Here is an 18,917-nt window from a genome sequence, read left to right as displayed (position 1 = left end):
ATGGCAAAGAAACTCACCACAAAAAAGGGATGATATTTTCAACTTGTTGTTTTAATCGCTAAAACCCACTGTGTTTTTTTTTTTGTCGTTGCCGACCACAACGTGGACAATTTTCCGTTTTCATCATGGTTTTGTAAGGTCCCTCATATCTCCCGTCTAGTATCCGAACCAATTCAGTTTTTTCGGCAAAAACACACACATCTGAGTTAATTGAGACTGACATTCATGTGTTATGCACAAATGTTCCATAACAATCCGACCATGACAGCTTGTAGTGTACGGAGCCGGGAGAATAATGGGACCTCAGTGTTCCCATTTTTCCCTAAGGGCATTGATCTCTCTTAATTGGTTAAACTTCCGTTGGGCGTAAAGAACATTTGTAGCGGGTAACAGACTGTCATATCTCGGGTGGTCAAAAGCTTTTAGCACCTCTTCAGCAGATTATGAAAACAGAGCAATTATTTTCACCTTTGGCTGGAGCCTCCTGGCCAGCTGTTTGTATAATTTGATCAATTGTTTTTATCTTTTCCTTTCGTGTTTTTTTGGAAAGTTTGCGGTTGCCTTAAATGAATTTCTTTATTGATTGATCTTAATTAAAGTAATTGCACCGGACGTGAAAAAATTCTGGTCTAAAGAGACCGTGATCCAAATATTTTCCCAGGAGAGTTTGAAGACAATCCATTTCAAGATGATATATTATATTTGTAATCGCGCGACTGATGTATTATTTAAAATAGTAAGTACGAAGTCGGCTTATTTAATAGGTGTCGTGTCTGTTTAATTTTCTTTTGAGAATTGGCGCCGCGTCTTTTTTCAAAAACATTTTCAAAGTAAACTACGTACAATCCCGGACATTTACTGTTAACTTCTTAAACAGGAATTATAATACAATATTAGTCATACCTTTATTTTCGCTTGGGTTTTCGCATGTTCAGAACATATGTTTTCTGTGAACTGGTTGCATTTGTATTAATTCCGGAAATTCTCGGAGAAAATGTCGGGATCAGAGGAGAAAGTCAGCAGAAGTGAAGTTAGAGGGAGTAGAAATTAAAGCAGCTACTGCTAGGTTAAGTCAAAGTGTCGCCTCTTTCGTTATCCGAGAGTTGCATGGGTGTGTCTTTTAATATTCAGAGGTGATTTTTTTGTTTAAGGTCATGCCATAGTTTAACCTTTCACGTAGACATTCTCTTCGTTCGTCACGCAATCTCCCCACAGTAACGAACATTGGGGCGGACCTGCGATACGTGACGAGGTCACACAATCAGACGGTCTGCCATAGTCTGTTAAGGTCGCTCTGAGCCACACACGAATATATTAAACTTTCATCTGTTGTCTACGTAACTGGAATTTTTTTGGAACGCTAATTGAATTTTAAAAAATGCTTGAAAGCTATTTCTGAGCTTTCACGATATCGACATCAGAGGTAGCCTCCCACGCAAACGTTCTTTTGGCTCGTCACTCACTTCTGCGCAACGTAACGTTCGTGGGCATGGAACGCGTGATATGCTTTTGGAATGCTCCAAAGACCCTCTCTAAGCCACTAAAGGTTCTATCTTAGGAGGATATGGCAGTTTTAGATCAATTAGTCACTGACATCATTAGCTTGTGCCCCGGCTTGTGCCTTATACACAAAATGTTCCTGTAGCGTTATGCACGGCCATGAAGACCTTGTTTGGTTGATGTTTGGGATCAATTATGTTTCTGGGAAACTGCCCATTTACCCCTCCCCTAAGCTAACCTTAACACTTACTTCTCACTTAAGGCAAAAAACGCAAAATGATGGCTTAGAAGAGGGAATTGATACAATTGATCTGATGTATCCTTGCATTTCGCGTAGCATTAAAACTTGAAAAAGTTGGCCCAATTTTTTTTAAGCTTCATCCTTGTCCATCCTTGCCATCCGTAGCAATAGATGACAGGAAACAGTTTCCATGCCTATATATATTCTTGAATAACAAAACTGGACCATTATTTCCAGAATTACATACCACTGATGCGAAGGCATGTTTTTTTAAAAAAGAAATGTATGAAATGGTTGAATGTTTGAATATCTCCACAGGTCAAACAGATAAAGAAGAAAAGAGTGGGCAGTGGCTTGGAGCAACGGTAGTCACTTCGCCTTCCACCACTAACGATGGAAAAGTGCTGGTAGGAACACCCACACTCAGTGTTAGTTTTTTCTTAGCCTGCGTAGCGCTGACGAAATTAGGCTGATTTAACAACAGAACGGGAACGTCATTTGACGACGGGAAAGGCGCGGAAAGGACTAAATTCGACTTTCGGTGCGCAATTTGCACCTCTGCCATTGGTCAAGCCAGTTATTTGATTTGCGCGCGCAGTCGTCAACTGACGTTCCCGTTCTGTTGCTAAATCAGCCTTTTGTTTGTCCGCGCATGGATGCAAGTGTTTTGTTTTGCTAATATAAACCTATTGCTTTTTTACCGTTCGCGTCGCCTTCGTCGTTGCTTAGTTTTTGCTACGATGGTAACTTGACGTCACAATTCTCCTCTCTAATAGGCTTCTTCCTACTTTTCCAAAACCGCTAACTTTCAAAACGAGCCTGAGTCCAAAACGTTTCATGTAAAAATGAGTTTTATTTGCATGAGAATATGAAAACTTGTAAGTTGCGCACGGCGGTCCTTTTTGGAGACGCTTGATTTTATCATGAAATAATAGTTGTCATTTTAGTTATGATAGTTTTGCTGTCGAATCATTTCTCTTCTACTGCCCCAAATATTTTACCCTTGGAAATAAATTCTTCGCTAACATGAAGGTTTTTTTCTTCCAAGATTTTTTAGTTATTTAAAGACTCTGATTGTTGGTTGTTGCGGGTTGTTGTTGGTTAAAACCCGCGACCTCCCGCTCAGCAGACCGGCACTCTCCCAACTGAGCTAACCAGGGGGCGGTTCTTGTTGATTTTTGTAGGTTTGTGCACCGAGATATACATACTGGGGTAGAGTAACCAACCCGAATAAGAAGGACAGAATACTTATGGGAAAATGTTTTACTATTCAGAACAATTTAGAATACGCGGAGAAGATTAAACAAACCTGCGATCACGGTGGTAGGCATAAATATCCTCTTATCTATTACGCTCGTAATATTTTCAAAGTGATCAGTATTTATTCAGCCTAAACTGGACTTTTTTGGAATAAGCTGATTCAGAATTGTTTTCTAGTTCTATCATCCCATAGTTCTAGTCAGTCCTTCGTGAGCGTTCTGTTTCGATTCGAAAGCAAAAAAAATCCGTAACCTTTTTTAACCAGTGTACAGTTAAAAGGCTGCCCTTTTTTCTTGTATCGATGTCCCAAATCCTTCGTTAAAAGCCCACGACATACGAAAATTTTTCGCAATCAGGGGTTTCAATAAAAATTGAAGAAGCCCGCAGATTTGAATAGAGTAACCTCGACCAGTAGGCCCGTTCTTCAGTGGGACATGCTAGCCCAGAAAATATCTAAAAAATTTCCAATCCCTAAAAGGTAATTTCCAGCTTTCTCGGGAAAAGGTGAGTACAATACTAATTAATAGTGGCAGTTTTTATGTGTATAATACATTTCTTGGAAAACAATGAATATGAAGTAAATGAAAGTGAGTAGTAGCACTGACACTGCACATCATTCAAAATGTAGCAGCCAGTCACTTATTGTCAAATATTTAACTATTGTGACTGTTTTAACATGTTTTGACAGAATCTTTCTTTAATATGATACTTCATTTCCAGCTCCGATGGCATAAAACTAGCCGACTTCTATGAGCAAAGTAGCTGACTCGTTTCGTCGATTGTCGGTGCTTATTTATACCCCTGCGTAATAATAAACACTTAATGACTGGTCCCGAGGAAAACAGTAAATTTTGCTACATTGAGATTCGAGGGAAACAAAATTAAATGTTTCTCGAGGGACCAGTCTTTAAGTGATTTGTTATATAGCTGGAAAGTTTGAAGCTGGAAATTCATTAAGCCTCGCTGTTAACAGCGGTCGTCGGTCAACATTAGTGGGTAACAGTACAATGTTACCCTCTGACGTCATAGATTTTGCAGTGTATCCCGCTCAGAGATTTTGGCGGGAAACAGTTTCATTGTAGATGTCATGTGACCTCAAAGTAACCAATGACTGCTTTGCTACTCTTCCAGGTAGGGTTTTAAAATTTTGTTCTTTATTTCTAGATGATCCGACAAATGATAATTATAAGGACATAAAAGATGCTACGTGCCTAGAAGGCTTCAGTGGAGCCATGCTGACAAACGGCGGATTTCAAACTTATGTAATGGGACTACCTGGCCGGAAGTTGGATGGTAAGTTCAAACGTTCTTGATATTTTTAGATGAGGGGTGCTTTCCATAATGCCAAAATTTTTGGAAATTTTGGTCTAGAAATAAATGGAACGCTTCGCTCCGCTTGAAAACTTTCTGGTCAAAGTGGTCCACCTTCGATCCAGAGCTAGTCCTCTTTGACTGGTCGGTCTGGTCCGACCGAAACTTACCGTTCCACTTTCAAAAATATTGTTTCTAGTCCCACTTCGCAGAGAAGTAATCAATATTTTGGTCTAAACGTAAATGGAACGCTTCGGTCCGGTTGAAAACTTTGCTTCAATTGAACAATGTCGTTCTAGTTGCATTGGTTTCTGACTGGTCTGTTTGGCAATGGAAAGCACCCGAGATTTTCTTAATGGGGTTTTTAGCTACAAATATCCCTAGAAATACTTGGGAGAAAGCTTTATCACTCGTTCCAAAGGTTTAATTTTTTCTTCTCGTTTGCACTTGAGCCGCAAAGCAACAGAAAGAAAGGAAAAACCCCTCGTACCTTTCTGATTTCTGATTTCTAAACTCTTTTTTTTGCCCAAGTTACCCCTGTGTAAAATTTTAGTTGTACGAAAGGGGTTTAAGTAAGTTGATATTTGGTATCCGTTTTATCCAGCATGCGTGGCCAATTTTTATAGGGCGCGCGAGGGGCAACCTCGTCCCCAGGGCTTTTCCCTTAAAAAAATTTTTGAGGGAAAAGCCTGGGGGCCAAGGCTGCGCGAGGGAAACACGCGAAAGGGAGAGGAGGCGCATGTAGTGAAGGCCCTATTTTACCGTTTTCTACGTTCTTTGGTGTGCTAAGAATTCCATTCGCTCAGGGCGTCTCGTGGGAGTTAGTCTGTCACCTCAAAGTGTTATTTTTCATTCAATGGACATTCGAGTCTTGTAAACAAAACACACGCCGCGCCCTACTATTTAGAAACTTTAACAAACTCAAGGAAGTTGGCAGCATTTCCCTTTCGTTGCAGGTTCTATGTCAGTGTTTAACGTGCCTGTGGAGCCGGACACGACGTTCTACACCACTTGGGCTGATGGTAAAGATGAAAGCAGACCAAAAGATCGAACTGGACAAAACTTTGGTGAGTAATGTAGTTCCGACGTTATGTACTGTCAGAACCACTAAAGAAATAAATTTTCGTCTTGCTGTTGAAGCAGCATACCTCATTTAAATAAGTTCTTCCTTCTTTGTTTTTTTTTTCTTGTCACTGTACTTTTTTGATTTTACCTGCTACCTAGAACCTATATTGTTCAGGGAGCTAAGAAGGAAACCAACTGGTTCATTTAGCTTTCTAGCTCGCACATTATTTTCATTAAATTTAATTAATCTGCTGTTGTAAGTAAGTCTACCAGATTGTAATATTAACCATGTACATCAACAAAAGGATAATAAAGATTATTCTATTGTATTCTACTAATATTTTTCCAAGTTTGGACCTGATTTAAAAACGTGTTAGTGTATTTCAAAATAATATTTTCAATTGGTTCTTGTCTTTAAATGCATTGACACGTTGTTTGTCAGCTTGGTACTAGGAGTAAGTTGAGTGTCAGCTTCTAAAGTGCTTGGAGTTCGACTTGACTCGAACATCCGCGACTTCAAGGAAAGCGTTTTCTACATTGCCATTCCCTAAAAAAAGTCAAAACAGTCACCTTCTTCAAGCTTGTTAAACGCTCTCAACAGTTCACCCGGAGCGATAATTACCAAACGGTTTATGCTGCCAGAATCAGTCTGATCAGTGAATTGGGAAGAATCAAATCATAGTGCAGATTTTATAGGTCACGATTACATCACTGAAATCAAATTCCTTTACTTCTTATCTTCTAAAATTTTGATCTGTGCCTTCCTCATCTGTAGGATACGCTGTTGCCGTCGGAACTTTTACAACAAAAAACAGAGAAGGTACTAGTTATAACGACACTATATAAGTTAGGCTTAGTTGGTAAAAGGGCAAAAACAAAGGAAAAAACAGAGTGGAACCTATCACAGAACTTCAACTGCTTCTTACCAATTCTCCTTCGTCAAGCGATGTTGTTTCCGCCATTTTGCGTTATAAAGCCATTGGGCCGGGCGAGTATAGAATCCGTGAGTACCGTCCCGGTTTAGCCGCCGGCGAGTTTTAGATTTCGAGTTGTACATAAGGCGGTTTCGTAATGGCTCTAGAAGCGAACAGACAGTAAAACACACAACAAAAACTCAAGTCGAGTAATTTTTATTGCGTTTTTGTTTTTTCAATAAATGGCTTTTAGGACTTTCTTGTACGTTTTCCATACATTCTCTTATAAAATTCAGATTCCAACGAACTCTCAGATATATATATAGAGAGAGAGAGAGAGTCTGGGCCGCCTGTGGTTTAGCTTGGGAATTGAAAGTCACCCGGCCGTTAGCGCAAAGGAGTGAGTCACGAAGAATTGGGACGTAACCGTTTACCTCGCGATTCTCAAGTGGAGAGCTTCACACAGGATAAGCCTGGTTTACAAAGACAATTTTGTTTCTAGTTTGAATTGAAGTTCAGTGGAAGTTCTCCTAAAGGACACTGTCGTAAGCGGACAGCTCTACTTACAGTCACCTTCAGAAAACTTCAAGTTTTTCTCAACTCCCAAACAAACTCTGTATTTTTACATTCCCGTAAGCGGCCAGCTCCCAGTTACGGACACTTTTTTGAGTCTCGAGGATGTCCACTTGTAATTGTAAATTGTGATTTGTTTAACCACGGAGCACTTAAGAATTGGCTGAAACGTGTCTGCGCGTTTCAAATCGAATTGGAATTTGGAAGTTGGTTTTTAAGGAGAGGAGAATACCGGAGTACCCGGAGAAAAACGTCTCGGAACAAGTGAGAGAACCAACAGCAAACTCAACCCACATATGGCGTCGACGCCAGGATTCGAACCCGGGCTACATTAGTGGGAGGCGAGTGCTCTCACCACTGCGCCACCCGTGCTTTCGAGAGCTTCCGCTGTAGAGACCTATTCGGCTAACTCAATGTTGCACCCTATTCAAACCCTTTGATAATAAAACGTTTTGTTTCAGGAATTTCCATATCATTTAAATGTGAATGCCACATTATGATGCAAAAACAAATTTTTTAAAGAATCTTAGGAGAGATTTGAATTGGTTACAACATTGAGTTAGCCGAATAGGTCCATTAAGTCGAACGTTTATGTTCTTTTGTCACAGAATTTGTTGCAAGTTCTTACCGTACAGGAAATCTTCAAGGAAAGGTATTATTCAGAGGTTAAGAAGATTTAATACCAGCGACGCTTAGCGTTTTCACACTACGTTATACTTAAGTGTCAAAGACTGTTGTGATTGCTTATCTATATTCGAACTGAGTGCTTTGCATTACAAAAGCAACATTTTCTTGAAGGACAACAACATAGGCAGGAATTAAAAATTGGAGAAATATGTTATTTTCAGTATGCTTTCAGACAAGATACATGTAATGTTAAAGTAAAAATACTCCTGTAAAACTGCGTGGCATGGCATTCGTGCGATATACGTCATCATTAGGTAATATTTAACAATTATTCTTTGAAATCGAGGTGAATAGGTGGTTTTCACGTTACGTCATCGCCGCCATGCTGGTGGACGGTAAACAAAAGATCGCTCATTAGCTGGCTTTGTTTGTCCACCAGCATTTGTTCATTTCATCATTGTTATTTGTGTCTCCCGAGATTGCATGAAAACCACCTATAGTGGCTAAATATTTACCGAAATATTCCCAAAGCCACTATTCACCGAGATTGAAAAGAATTGGAATTGAGCCTGCGATTAGTTGAAAACTAGTAACTTGTCAGCGGAGAACTTCACAAAACACGTAACCTTGATGAGTGGACACTTGAGCTTGCGATATGGTCATGTGATACTGGTTAGTCGATACCCTGTTTTGACCGCTATCGATTGACCACAACAACGTATGCAATATCAAGTTGCAGGCTCCCAATCCAGCTAGAGAGTGTGACATTTCGCCTTGGTACGGACGGAGGGACGAACAGGCAGACGTACGGTCACGTGATTACCAAATTTCTCGGGTGGATAGATAGTGTTGAGATTGGTTATTTGGTGCTCTAAAGTTGAACAGGTATCAAGTGATGACTCTTGAAACATGGTTAAAGATCTATACAAACGTCTGTAATTTTGTTACAGCGTCCCCTCAAACCATATAAACTCTTGAAAATATTTTTCAGTTTTTAACTCGTGGGGACGAGCGAGCGTACCACGAGTTATTGCAGGGACTACTGGATATGCAAATTAGTCACTCGCTCACTCGTAGTAGACGGACATCGGGTCGAGGTTAATCTGAATTCTAGAGTGCGAAGATCTATCGTTTCCGATGAAGCACACGCTCCCCGAAGTTCGGTGTGATCAAATTCTTATGAGAACGTGCATCGTACGCTGCTCAGACTGAGAGTTTTCTTTGTGGCAATTTTTTTACAGCACGGTTAGAGGTCTTACCAAATTTAAGACACGGAGGAGGCTTTCAGATGAGTACGATGGTTAAACTCGGGATTTGATTGACGAGAAGATGAGCATTTTCTCTTCGACTCCGCAAGATCACGGGGGATAAACTGTATACAAATTCCAGCTTTCTGGAAAGTGGTCTGAAAGTGAGAAAATATCATGTCATGCTATTCTTAAGAACCTGTATAAGCCAAAAATGGATGTGATTTTGACCAGTAGCTTCAAAGTAACAGCGGAAATCGAGATAAGAAAACATATGTTTTGCATCATACTTCGTAGACGAGGTGTATCGGCTTTGTTAAGCATACAATGTATGTTCTTTCATTCATTCATTACCGTGAAATGCGTTCTGTTTTTGTTGTTGTTTGTTTTAAACTGTCAGTAGCGCCGTTTTACGCGGCTCGATCATCTTTAACGGCGTTTGCCGATGGATTTTCCGTGGAAAAGGCATTAAATAAAAAACCTTTCGCTGAAAGGACGTCTTTAGCCATAGTGGTGTAGTGGTCAGGTGAAGTTCGCAACGAGCCGAAGGTGCGGGGTTCGAGCCCTGCTCATTTCTTTCTTTCTTCGGTCTTTTTTTCTTTCTTTTTTTTCCCGTTTTTGTTTTGTTGTTTTTCTTTAAATGTATACCTAAATACATAACTCTTATTTAATAAAGTGCAATAAACAGCAAGAAAAGTATTGTGTTTCCTCTTGATTAAATATATGGATAAACAATCTGAATTTCTATCATTTCCTACAATTTACTGTGGGAAAACCGGAATTGATAACCATTTGATTATTTCAAACAACGTACCCACGAGTTGACGATAGTCTTTCTTTGATTCTGTTAAACTGTAAAATTCGTCATGCATCTTCTACTTGGAAGGAACTAATTCGAAAATCACTATGTTTGCCCCTTTTCAGGAATATCACAGAAATTGTGAAAAAAATTAGGAGTTTATATGGTTTGGGGGGACGCTGTAACAAAATTACAGACGTTTGTATGGATTTTTAACCATGTTTCAAGAGTTATAACTTGATCCCTGTTCAACCTTAGAGCACCAAGGTTGGTCAAATAACCAATCTCAACATGACCTTTTACTTGGTGGTAACCTGAGATCAGGCTCCATTTTCAATTTCAGCGGTAGCCGTTAGAGAGAATGTATGAGAACCGCTCAAATTGGGCCTGATCTCAGGTTAATTTGATGGTGTCAGTTTATCGATTAGTTTAAATTTGAAACTCGCCCCAGTTCCCTACGCAACTCCGAAATGGCCAATTACCAATGATTTTCTGAAGCTCTCGTAAGCGACCATGCACTCTCGATTGCTTTACCATGTGGTCGCTTACGAGAGATCATTCTCGTAAGCGACCAGCTCTAGTTACAACCACTTTTTCAATTTCCGAGGTGGTCTCTTATGGAGAGCTTCGACTGTATTATGCATATTAATTACATAGTATTTGCAAGCCGCTCAGCTAAGTGACTCATCATTGCATTTTATTCTTGTAGGTTGTCGCTTTTGGCATTCCATCCGCAAGAGTTAACAGCCTTGTTAAAAGGTTTACACTTCCATTGCCCAAAGACCCTAAGGTATACCTTACTTTCGTCTTTCACTTCAATTTTGGCGAAACCAGTATGTTAATCATAATTATATGCTCGCGCACCTATTTTTTTAAATAAGAGTTTGTGTTTCTTTAGTTTCAGATGGGAAGCAACTTCGGGCAGTCACTATGTGCAGTCGACTTGAATAATGACGGGTAAAAATAAACATACTCTGAGTAGTTTCATTCTTAGAGTGCACCATGATTCATCGTGTGGTCCTCCGTAGCTTAATACAGCCGTGAAACTTGTATTAAGCAGACAAATACTGTAGCTGAGGGATGTTTCAAACGTTACGTCTCATATTTTAAGTAAAACAGACACCTTTATTTATCGGACACCAGCGAAGGTCCCGTGGGTGTTTCTTCTCATATTTTAAGTAATACATATTTTATTATTCCGTGTGTTTGCTTATTTTATTTAGTCTATTTTTTATTCCTTTCAGGTTTTCAGATATGTTGGTCGGTGCTCCGTATCACCGTCACGAAAAATTCGGTGATGAAGGGCGAGTGTATGTGTACATGAACAACCAAAAGGTACAAATTGCATAATATTTCTTATCCTTAGTTCGCACAACTACAATTCGTCCTGCGTGTTCTTCCCATATTTACCGCTAAATCGCATAACTATGGAAAGAAGATGGAAAAATGGATCCTTGTTGATGTCTATAGTAATTACCTTTTTTGAATTTCAGACACCACTCAACCACATGCCAGAATTAACTTTAGATGGTCCAAAGGAGAAGGGTTCCTTGTTCGGCTTTGCCATGGCAGTAGCAGGGGATTTAAACAAAGACGGTTACCCAGGTATTTTAAATACGCCAAATGATTGTGACAAAGTATAACAAAGGAAGAGATAAGAGCTGCTCGCACTTACAGAAAAATTAAACTGAATTCGAAACCCGCGAAGCCAACCTGGAACTCAAGAGAGATCGAAACGAAGTAAACTTGAAATTCATGGTAAATTGTGTCAAAATACCGCCCGGGATTATTAACGAGCCCAACTAATTACTTCATCAAATATCCGAATCCGAAAAGAGAGCTTAAATACGAAAAATATCTGATTATTTTTAACGATGCAGGGTGCAAAGAAAGTTATTTTTAAAGCTTCCCATTCGGGCAAGCTGTACTTAATACACACTAGCCTAAAAGTCATTTCGACTAGCCCTAAAAGAAAGGGTTTTTTTATGAACGGGATTGATTATAGTTCTTCTATGATCTGAACTTCACTTGCCGGTCGGGCAAGTAAAAACAGAATTCAGCAGCCTTGCAAAATCCAGTAGCCCAGGGCTATTGTCACTACTTTCTTTGCACGCTGCGAAGGCGTTTGATATAGTGACGTGAACACTGAGTTTTTCATGAGCTATCCAATATTGAACTAGTATTGAGTTTAGAAAAGTCACATCGCCGTATTAGTGCGAGCTTGTCGGACAGCATTTTGCCTATAATACGTTTTCACCTTAAATGTTGTCATCTGACTATTAAAATTTTCTTTAACCAACAGAGGTAGCGATCAGTGCACCTTATGGAGGCAACGACAGGGGAGGTGTAGTTTACATATATTTTGCGACAAAAGATGGAATCGAGACTTCGCCTAGACAGGTTTGGGGTTCTTGCTCGAAGTATTTCGTCAGTTTCCTATAATGATGTCATATAGTGACATAATTACTTTAGACTTCGAGTAATTGTGATGAAGGGCGCGCGCGTGAAACATCGCCCACGAGGAAGATAACACGCGGAGGAAAAAGACTCTCCTCTCGCGAGGCGATTTCCACGCACGCAAGTCCGCGCGCTCGCGTATTTCGTTCAAAAATGTTCAGTATACTCCACTAGGCTCCAGTCGTCAACCACTTGAGTCTACTTTAGTCGTAAAATACCTCTCTACCTTTTTAACTACCACGGATAGAAGTAAGCAAAGAGTCGGTAGAATCTATTTGTGTTTCCGGTGGAATATAGTCATGTCCCCGTATTGGACAACCCTCGTCTAGTTCGCTTAACTGTCCCTAAGGAAATAAGGAACAAGCCATACTAGTATAAATTTCTTTTTAGGGCATCGAGAACGTCACTAACGAATATTTGTGACCCCACCGATTGCTCGGGAATTTAATATTTGCCAACTTTCTCAGGCTAAGTAACTCTCTTAACTCCTTTTCGTTTTCAACAACAACCATATAAATTGGCGGTAAACACGTTTTCTTCTTGTAAAAGAGACGATCTTACACAACGTCGATTTTTAGCGCAACAGCCAGAGCGGTGTAACGTTTTTGCAACTTTGTTTCGATTGGTTGCTTCATTTTCCAACATTTCATCACTGCGTTCCGTTAAAAGTCGTCGTTGCAATTCGTCCCGTATAACATAACCTAAAGTTTTTTATTCGCCAAGTGGTAGGCTGATACCTTGGAACGTGCGCACTAAAATGTGACGATTGAAAAAAAAATACTTTCCCGTTCTTTGAATTTGTGTATCTCGGTTGGTTTGTCACTGTCACATGTCAGGTTCTGGCTTTAAAACCACTAAATACCTTTCCTCGCATTTTTGTTCCTGATATTTCTTATTTTTCAACGTTCAGATAATCGAAGCTTCTCAATTCTCCTCTGGTACAAAGACTTTCGGATATTCACTTGCTGGTAATTTGGATGTTGACAATAACGGCTATCCAGGTAGAGGATTGCGTTTTCTTACTCACTCCCCTTTCCTCGCTATTTCCATTCCTCTCTCCCCTGTTTCATCTACCCCTCCTTCCCTCCCTTACTCACTCACTCAATCGCGCGCTTTCTCAAACAACCACCTACCCATCCACCCAATCATTCAGCTGCCCACTAACTAACTAGTCACTCATTCATTCATTCACCCACTCACTCTTTCATCCACTGTATCCAGCTTTCAAAAACAGTACAGCACCACTTTAAACGTTTTCCAAAACCTCTTTCTTGTTTTGTAATTATGAACACGCCGCATTATTTTGTCTTATTGCTCAATCATTTCCTTTCTTCCATGGTAGATCTCGCCATTGGTGCATATTCATCAGACCACGCCTTTCTTCTGAGGTTAGAAATACACTATAAATTGATTTTAGACCAGATTTTATCACTGAACAAGTTCTAGTTAGTGGGGGTGACACCAAGTCATTACAGGTCAGCATTCTGAAAGTTTCATGTCAGTGCTCCTGCGCGATCAATACTGAGCAAACACAATGAAGAGGAGTCTAAGAAAACAGCCCATATTTCGCGGCCCCACCACTCATTTCCCCGTCGTGTGAGAAACGAAGGCAGAAATTCCATACTGATGACGTATCACTACCCAGGTCTAGGTAGAGCTTCTGATTTGTCGTGCCGCGTGGAAAATTTGCTTCCGCCAACCAGAAGCACAAGGGTACTAAGCCCACAAACGCCAAATTGATCGAGGTGGGAGAGCGCGAAATAGTCTCGGGGAAACAAGCTATTTCTTTCTTACGTTTAACGCGTGGTTACTTTCATTATTTTTGGGTCGTAATTTTTTGTTCTATTTTCTATACCTGGCAGGTCGCGGCCAATTGTAGACATGCAAAGTCAAATAATACTGAGTACTACAGACATTGCGCTGGAAGACAACAGTTCATTACAATTAGCAAGTGATGGTGTCTTTCACCAAAGGTATTTTAGTTAACAAAAGAAAGAAAAAAACATTTTCAAGCTGAAACTTAATTAAACGACCCACCCGAGGTAAAATGGCCATCATGAAAGATAACGCAACAGTTTAAAGGGCACGACGGGATAGAAAAGCATTTGAAAATTTTTTTTTGAAAAGCTCAAAATGGCGGGAAATTGGCCTTTTGCCTCATGGTCCTTAAAAAATATTTATTTGTTACATCATTCGTTGAAGTTTAAATTATACTGTTAATCTTGTGACGTCATTTCCCGCCAAAAATCGAAAAACGAAAAAAAACCGATTGTTTGGAAAAAAAGGTCTACCATCCAGCAGTTCCTGGAGTGCAGTTTCAGGCGTTCTGCTGACCCAGCGTGAAAGAATAGAGAAAGCCATTTGAGATGCTTCTTTATTGAATAGAAAGAGTGACATGTCATATTACCATAACTTGGTCTAGGTTAGGAATGGTACTCATTGCTTTATTTACACTTTCTTACTTTTCAGCATCAACATAACCGTTTGCTTGAAATTCGAGAATCTATTATCAAATCCGTCCTTTGGTGAGTAGTACTTTTGATGTGTGGCATACTAGACTGTTCCTAGTAACCTATTTTTTCGGAAGACCGTCGGGATGGAGCGCTTACAGTTAAATAAACACTTGTTTCCATATCTCAAACCGCCCTTGGATACGTTGTGATGCCTACACAAAGTAATTTCATATATATGATTGAGCCTTGACAATAGTGATTAAGCACTAACGATACTGATTAGGGTTACAGTTGTGGGCGGCCCGGCCATCTTGGTTTCATCTGTACCGAGAGGGTGGGCGTCGAAGTTTATAGCAGTGAGAGAGGGGAGGCACCTCCCAAACCGTCCTTCGCCCCCTAAGTAGTTTTGACACTCATCTCCGCAAAGCGCTCGTCTCGACGATATTACGGATTAGAAAAATCCAACTAGTGTTCTATTTTCAATGCTGCATTCTGATTGGTTGAGCTACTACTAGGCTAAATGTTATAGCCCCCTAGTAGCGAAAAGCGCCGCTTTGAAATGCAAAACAATGGCGGATTAATCGCGTTTTGCTAGCTAATGTTGTTTTGTCTCGATATTTTTGACCAACTACTTGGATTTTACAAAAACAATTATTCCTCTCACCCTCATGGCCTCTGAGTCAATAGCCCATTCGGCCTTCGGCCTCATGGGCTATTGCTCAGAGCCCATTCGGGCTCGAGGAATAATTGTTAAAAAGTAGGGGTCTTTGAATAGTTTAGTAGGATACAGTGCTGGACCCAGACCGTGAGATAAGGAGGGGGCAGTCATCAGATCCTGAGGTAAGGAGGGAGGCGGTCTCCAAAAAATGTTTTTCGGTCCTTTGGGACTCATTTTGATCCAAAAATAAAGGGGGGCGGCCCCCCCCCCCCCCGGACCCCTCCCCTGGATCCGCCACTGGGATATCAAAACAACAATTTCGTTTTGATTTAAACCAGGGTGCCCAGCCGGCCACATTTTTATATATATATAGCAGTATTTGCTTTTATCCTATTTTCAGGTTCTGCGAATGTCACTTACACCATCGAGCTTGAAAGAGATAAAGACTCCGATCCTTACCGCAGAATGTTTTTCTTGGATGGAAAAATAGTCTTTTTCGCCATCACGCAGCAAGTCACCTTGGCAAAGGAAAATAAATCGTTCTGCGAATTTAATCACACTGTTTATTTAAGGGTAAGCTCTTCGACCTTTCCATATTTCCTCACCATCTAACAAATGCTCAGTGGTTTAGGTGTTAGTGTGGTATACTGGACCTTCTGGGTCGTGGGTTCGAATCCTTCTGCCTTTCATATCAATTTTTTTTTCTTTTAAATTGAGGAGACTTGCACTTTCATGAACATTTCCAGCTTGAAATATCATCTAAGTGTGTCATAAAAGGAGAAAACAGTTCTACCTTGGGTAAATTTCGTAAGGGGAGAAAGGGGCTACGGCCGATGGGATCTAATGCTGACCGGTAAATAAGACATCACCTAGCCACGTGTTAGGTAGCGAAAGGTACAGGGGATGAAGGGTAAAGGGAGGAGGAATGGGAAGAGGTTCGTCCCCTCTCCTCTCCCTCTTATTTTTGCGCCTGCCTCGGAGGCGAAACATCTCTAAGGAGGACTTCAGTAAAACAAAAATATTATCGGTTATCTAACTTTGTTAGTCTTGTCATGATCCGAGTCATAGAGGAGACGGCTTTGAAGCTCAGTCAGAAAAAGAAAAACAAGTCATTGTGTCGTTGCATTTAGCATGAGAGCTCCACTTAAGTTTGCCTAATTCTTTCTATTTTAATGAAACGGGTTTTAACCTGAGAAAATTCAAAAGAAAGGTTTTAACGGAACTACATGCTGATAACTTTTCCCGAACAGACTGTCATGTAGGGGACTACCAGAGAGTGCGATGGAAATCGAGCCTACTGAATAAACGGATGCAGGGATGCACACTGATACATGCCTTTTTTTTTCCTCGTAGAAAAAGGATAAAATTCTGGACGTTATAGCCCCGTTAACATTTGACCTGACCTACGATCTCGTCCATTCTCCTTCTTGCAAACTCTGTCCCATATTAAATAACTACCATGACCCTGATCAGCGGTCACGTAGAAAAGAGGTAAGTCACTTATGTAGGGTAACAGAAAATGTCAAAGTTCATGTTTGAAAATAAATGCTAAAACGTTAAGGAGACTTGGAAATTGGTGGATCATTGATACCAGAAACTCTTGAAAACGTTAATTATGAATTTCTTCAAATAATTAATGGCTGCCGAAGAGCTTTTCAGAAAAATTATAAAGCTCGAAAAGATGGAATCAGAAGATCAGAGTTTGAAGTTGATAGGTAAGGCCTCAAATGTCAACCTCCTTCTCTAGTGTTGGATATTTTGAAACTGAGAAGTAGCCTACTACTCTGCGATAAGTTTACCATAGAATGTTTACTAACGTGTACCCTGATTGTTCCCTTACCACAGGCTAATTTCGTTAAACAATGTGGACCTGACAAAGTTTGTGAGCCTGATTTATCTGTTACAGGAGAAATAAAAACATTTGGTGTACATGGGTAAGTAATCTACTGTTATGTTCTTTTAGGCAATTAAATGTTTGGCTTTTTGTTTAGCCCAGTGCAAACGGACGCAACATTGATGGCCAACAACTCCCATCATTGTTGCCTGTTGCGTCCGTTTACACACCCTGTCGTGTTTTTTGGGTTTTGTTGGGAGTTGTTGCGCAAGGTTTGAAACTGGGGCCAATTTAGTAAAACCTTTGTACTTGTAATTTACAAGCAGGACCGTTGTATTTACAAGCCTAGGTGAAAAAGATTTGAATAAAGACAGTGGCAAGTGCAAATTACATGTGTCCGGCCTGTAGTTACAAGTGTAGGTTTACATATCGTCATGTAGAATATGGTAGAAGTTTTTGCGAAAATCCGACTTATATTTTACACGTGTCCAACTTGTATATCGCAAGTGCAAATCACAAGTCGCAAGTCACTTGTAAACATTGAGTACGCATTTTGAAAAGGATATTTCTGCGGAAAAAATGTCTTCCTCAAGCGAAGAGGAACTTGATGAACTACTAAGACGTCAAATTGTACACCAACCACGAAATTTCGCAGAAAGACGACCATTAGACATTGAAAATCCAAGAGAGTTCCGAGAGAAGTTTCGTCTCCCTGTGGATACCTTTGCTCATCTATTAGAATTAATAGGCTCGCAAATGGAGCACAGAACGAGGCGCAAAGGAGCTTTGACTGCAAGACAACAACTTTTAATATTTCTTTATTTCCTTGGAACAAACATCTTTCTATCCTGTTATGCACTCTTGTCATGAAGTCTCCACTTCAACAGTGTGGCAAATCATTCGTCGTGTTGTCCCTGCAATATTAACCCTAAAGCGAGATTTCATTCGATGGTCTGAACACCCTCTCATGGTTGCTGACGCGATATTCAGAGACATAGCAGCAACGAGGCTTTCCCTGTGTGGCAGGACGTGTTGACGGAACCCACGTTCTTGTCAACCCACCAAATCAAGACGAAGACGCATACGTTAACCGCCACCACACCAAATCTCTAAATGTAGCCATGGTCGCAGGCCCAGATTACACGATCTACTTTTGCAGTAGTCGGTGCCCTGGAAGGTGGCATGATTGAAGGGTCCTAAGAGAAAGCACTCTTTGGGCCTGCTTTTGAGGAACGGGGGCGTAGGCCATTCCGGGGAGCCGTCATTTTAGGCGACTCCGCTTACCCCTGCAACAACTGGTTGATCCCCCCTTTCAGACGAGCCGTAGAGGGGTCTCGGTTTCGTTTTAGTGAGGCCCACATAAAAACACGAATTATCTAGATCTAATGGGTCGTCAAGAAAAGGTTCTACACTTTACACACCGGAATGAGAGTAAGAAGCATGACCACAGCAGCCGAGCTTGTCATGTGTGCCATTATGCTGCACAACCTTTGTGCTCGATTTAGCGATAACGGCGAAGATCTACAAGACGGAGCAGATGTTAACATCGTTGATGATAATTTTGCGATCGAACCGGGAAGAGTACAAGACGACAGATGGCAGCAGCTGCTTATGCACTTTCTGTGAGTGTGGAAATTGTTTATTGTTTATTGTTTTGTTTGCCAAAAAATTATACAAATCAAATGAAATCTAATTACTTAAACTCTCATGGCGAGGAAGCCCAAGAGAAGCCACCGGGCTTATAAGGAATGGGCTCCCTCAGTTAGATAAATAGAACAAAATATTATCATAATAACACATGGGAAAATCAATGGCAGAGCTACAGTAAATCTTAAAATAAGTATATTAGATAGTCGTACTAATCATAGTTCTAGGCTAAAAAAAGCGAAATGACAAAAAGAAAAAACAAAACAAAACAAATGAAAATAAAAGAGTAAAGGAAGAAAAAAAAATACATATATATATATATATATATATA

At 40.4% G+C, this 18,917-nt stretch overlaps 2 protein-coding genes across 3 annotated transcripts in view; one reads left to right on the top strand and one right to left on the bottom strand.

Moving 5' to 3' along the window:
- The first annotated feature begins 2,905 nt into the window (after positions 1-2,905).
- The window catches only part of LOC140930222 (integrin alpha-8-like), a 38,210-nt gene continuing 22,198 nt past the window's right edge, over positions 2,906-18,917 (top strand). The window contains exons 1-17 of one of the 2 annotated variants that reach the window (XM_073379886.1): positions 2,906-3,064; positions 4,166-4,294; positions 5,269-5,379; positions 6,153-6,197; positions 7,473-7,516; positions 10,247-10,327; positions 10,436-10,494; positions 10,782-10,872; positions 11,031-11,142; positions 11,840-11,937; positions 12,905-12,995; positions 13,337-13,382; positions 13,857-13,967; positions 14,464-14,519; positions 15,506-15,678; positions 16,459-16,596; positions 16,951-17,039. In XM_073379886.1, the coding sequence (XP_073235987.1) occupies positions 2,992-3,064; positions 4,166-4,294; positions 5,269-5,379; positions 6,153-6,197; positions 7,473-7,516; positions 10,247-10,327; positions 10,436-10,494; positions 10,782-10,872; positions 11,031-11,142; positions 11,840-11,937; positions 12,905-12,995; positions 13,337-13,382; positions 13,857-13,967; positions 14,464-14,519; positions 15,506-15,678; positions 16,459-16,596; positions 16,951-17,039 (1,547 nt within the window). In that variant the 5' untranslated portion in view covers positions 2,906-2,991. The remainder of the gene's footprint in view (positions 3,065-4,165; positions 4,295-5,268; positions 5,380-6,152; positions 6,198-7,472; positions 7,517-10,246; positions 10,328-10,435; positions 10,495-10,781; positions 10,873-11,030; positions 11,143-11,839; positions 11,938-12,904; positions 12,996-13,336; positions 13,383-13,856; positions 13,968-14,463; positions 14,520-15,505; positions 15,679-16,458; positions 16,597-16,950; positions 17,040-18,917) is intronic. The other variant, XM_073379887.1, reaches the window with a different exon arrangement.
- The window catches only part of LOC140929900 (uncharacterized), a 2,924-nt gene continuing 2,359 nt past the window's right edge, over positions 18,353-18,917 (bottom strand). Inside the window, exon 3 of the mRNA XM_073379593.1 lies at positions 18,353-18,460. Within this exon, the coding sequence (XP_073235694.1) occupies positions 18,353-18,460 (108 nt within the window). The remainder of the gene's footprint in view (positions 18,461-18,917) is intronic.

This window comes from Porites lutea, chromosome 3, assembly GCF_958299795.1.
Source record: "Porites lutea chromosome 3, jaPorLute2.1, whole genome shotgun sequence".
Classification (NCBI taxonomy): domain Eukaryota; kingdom Metazoa; phylum Cnidaria; class Anthozoa; order Scleractinia; family Poritidae; genus Porites; species Porites lutea.
This window is presented reverse-complemented; position numbering and strand designations above follow the sequence as displayed.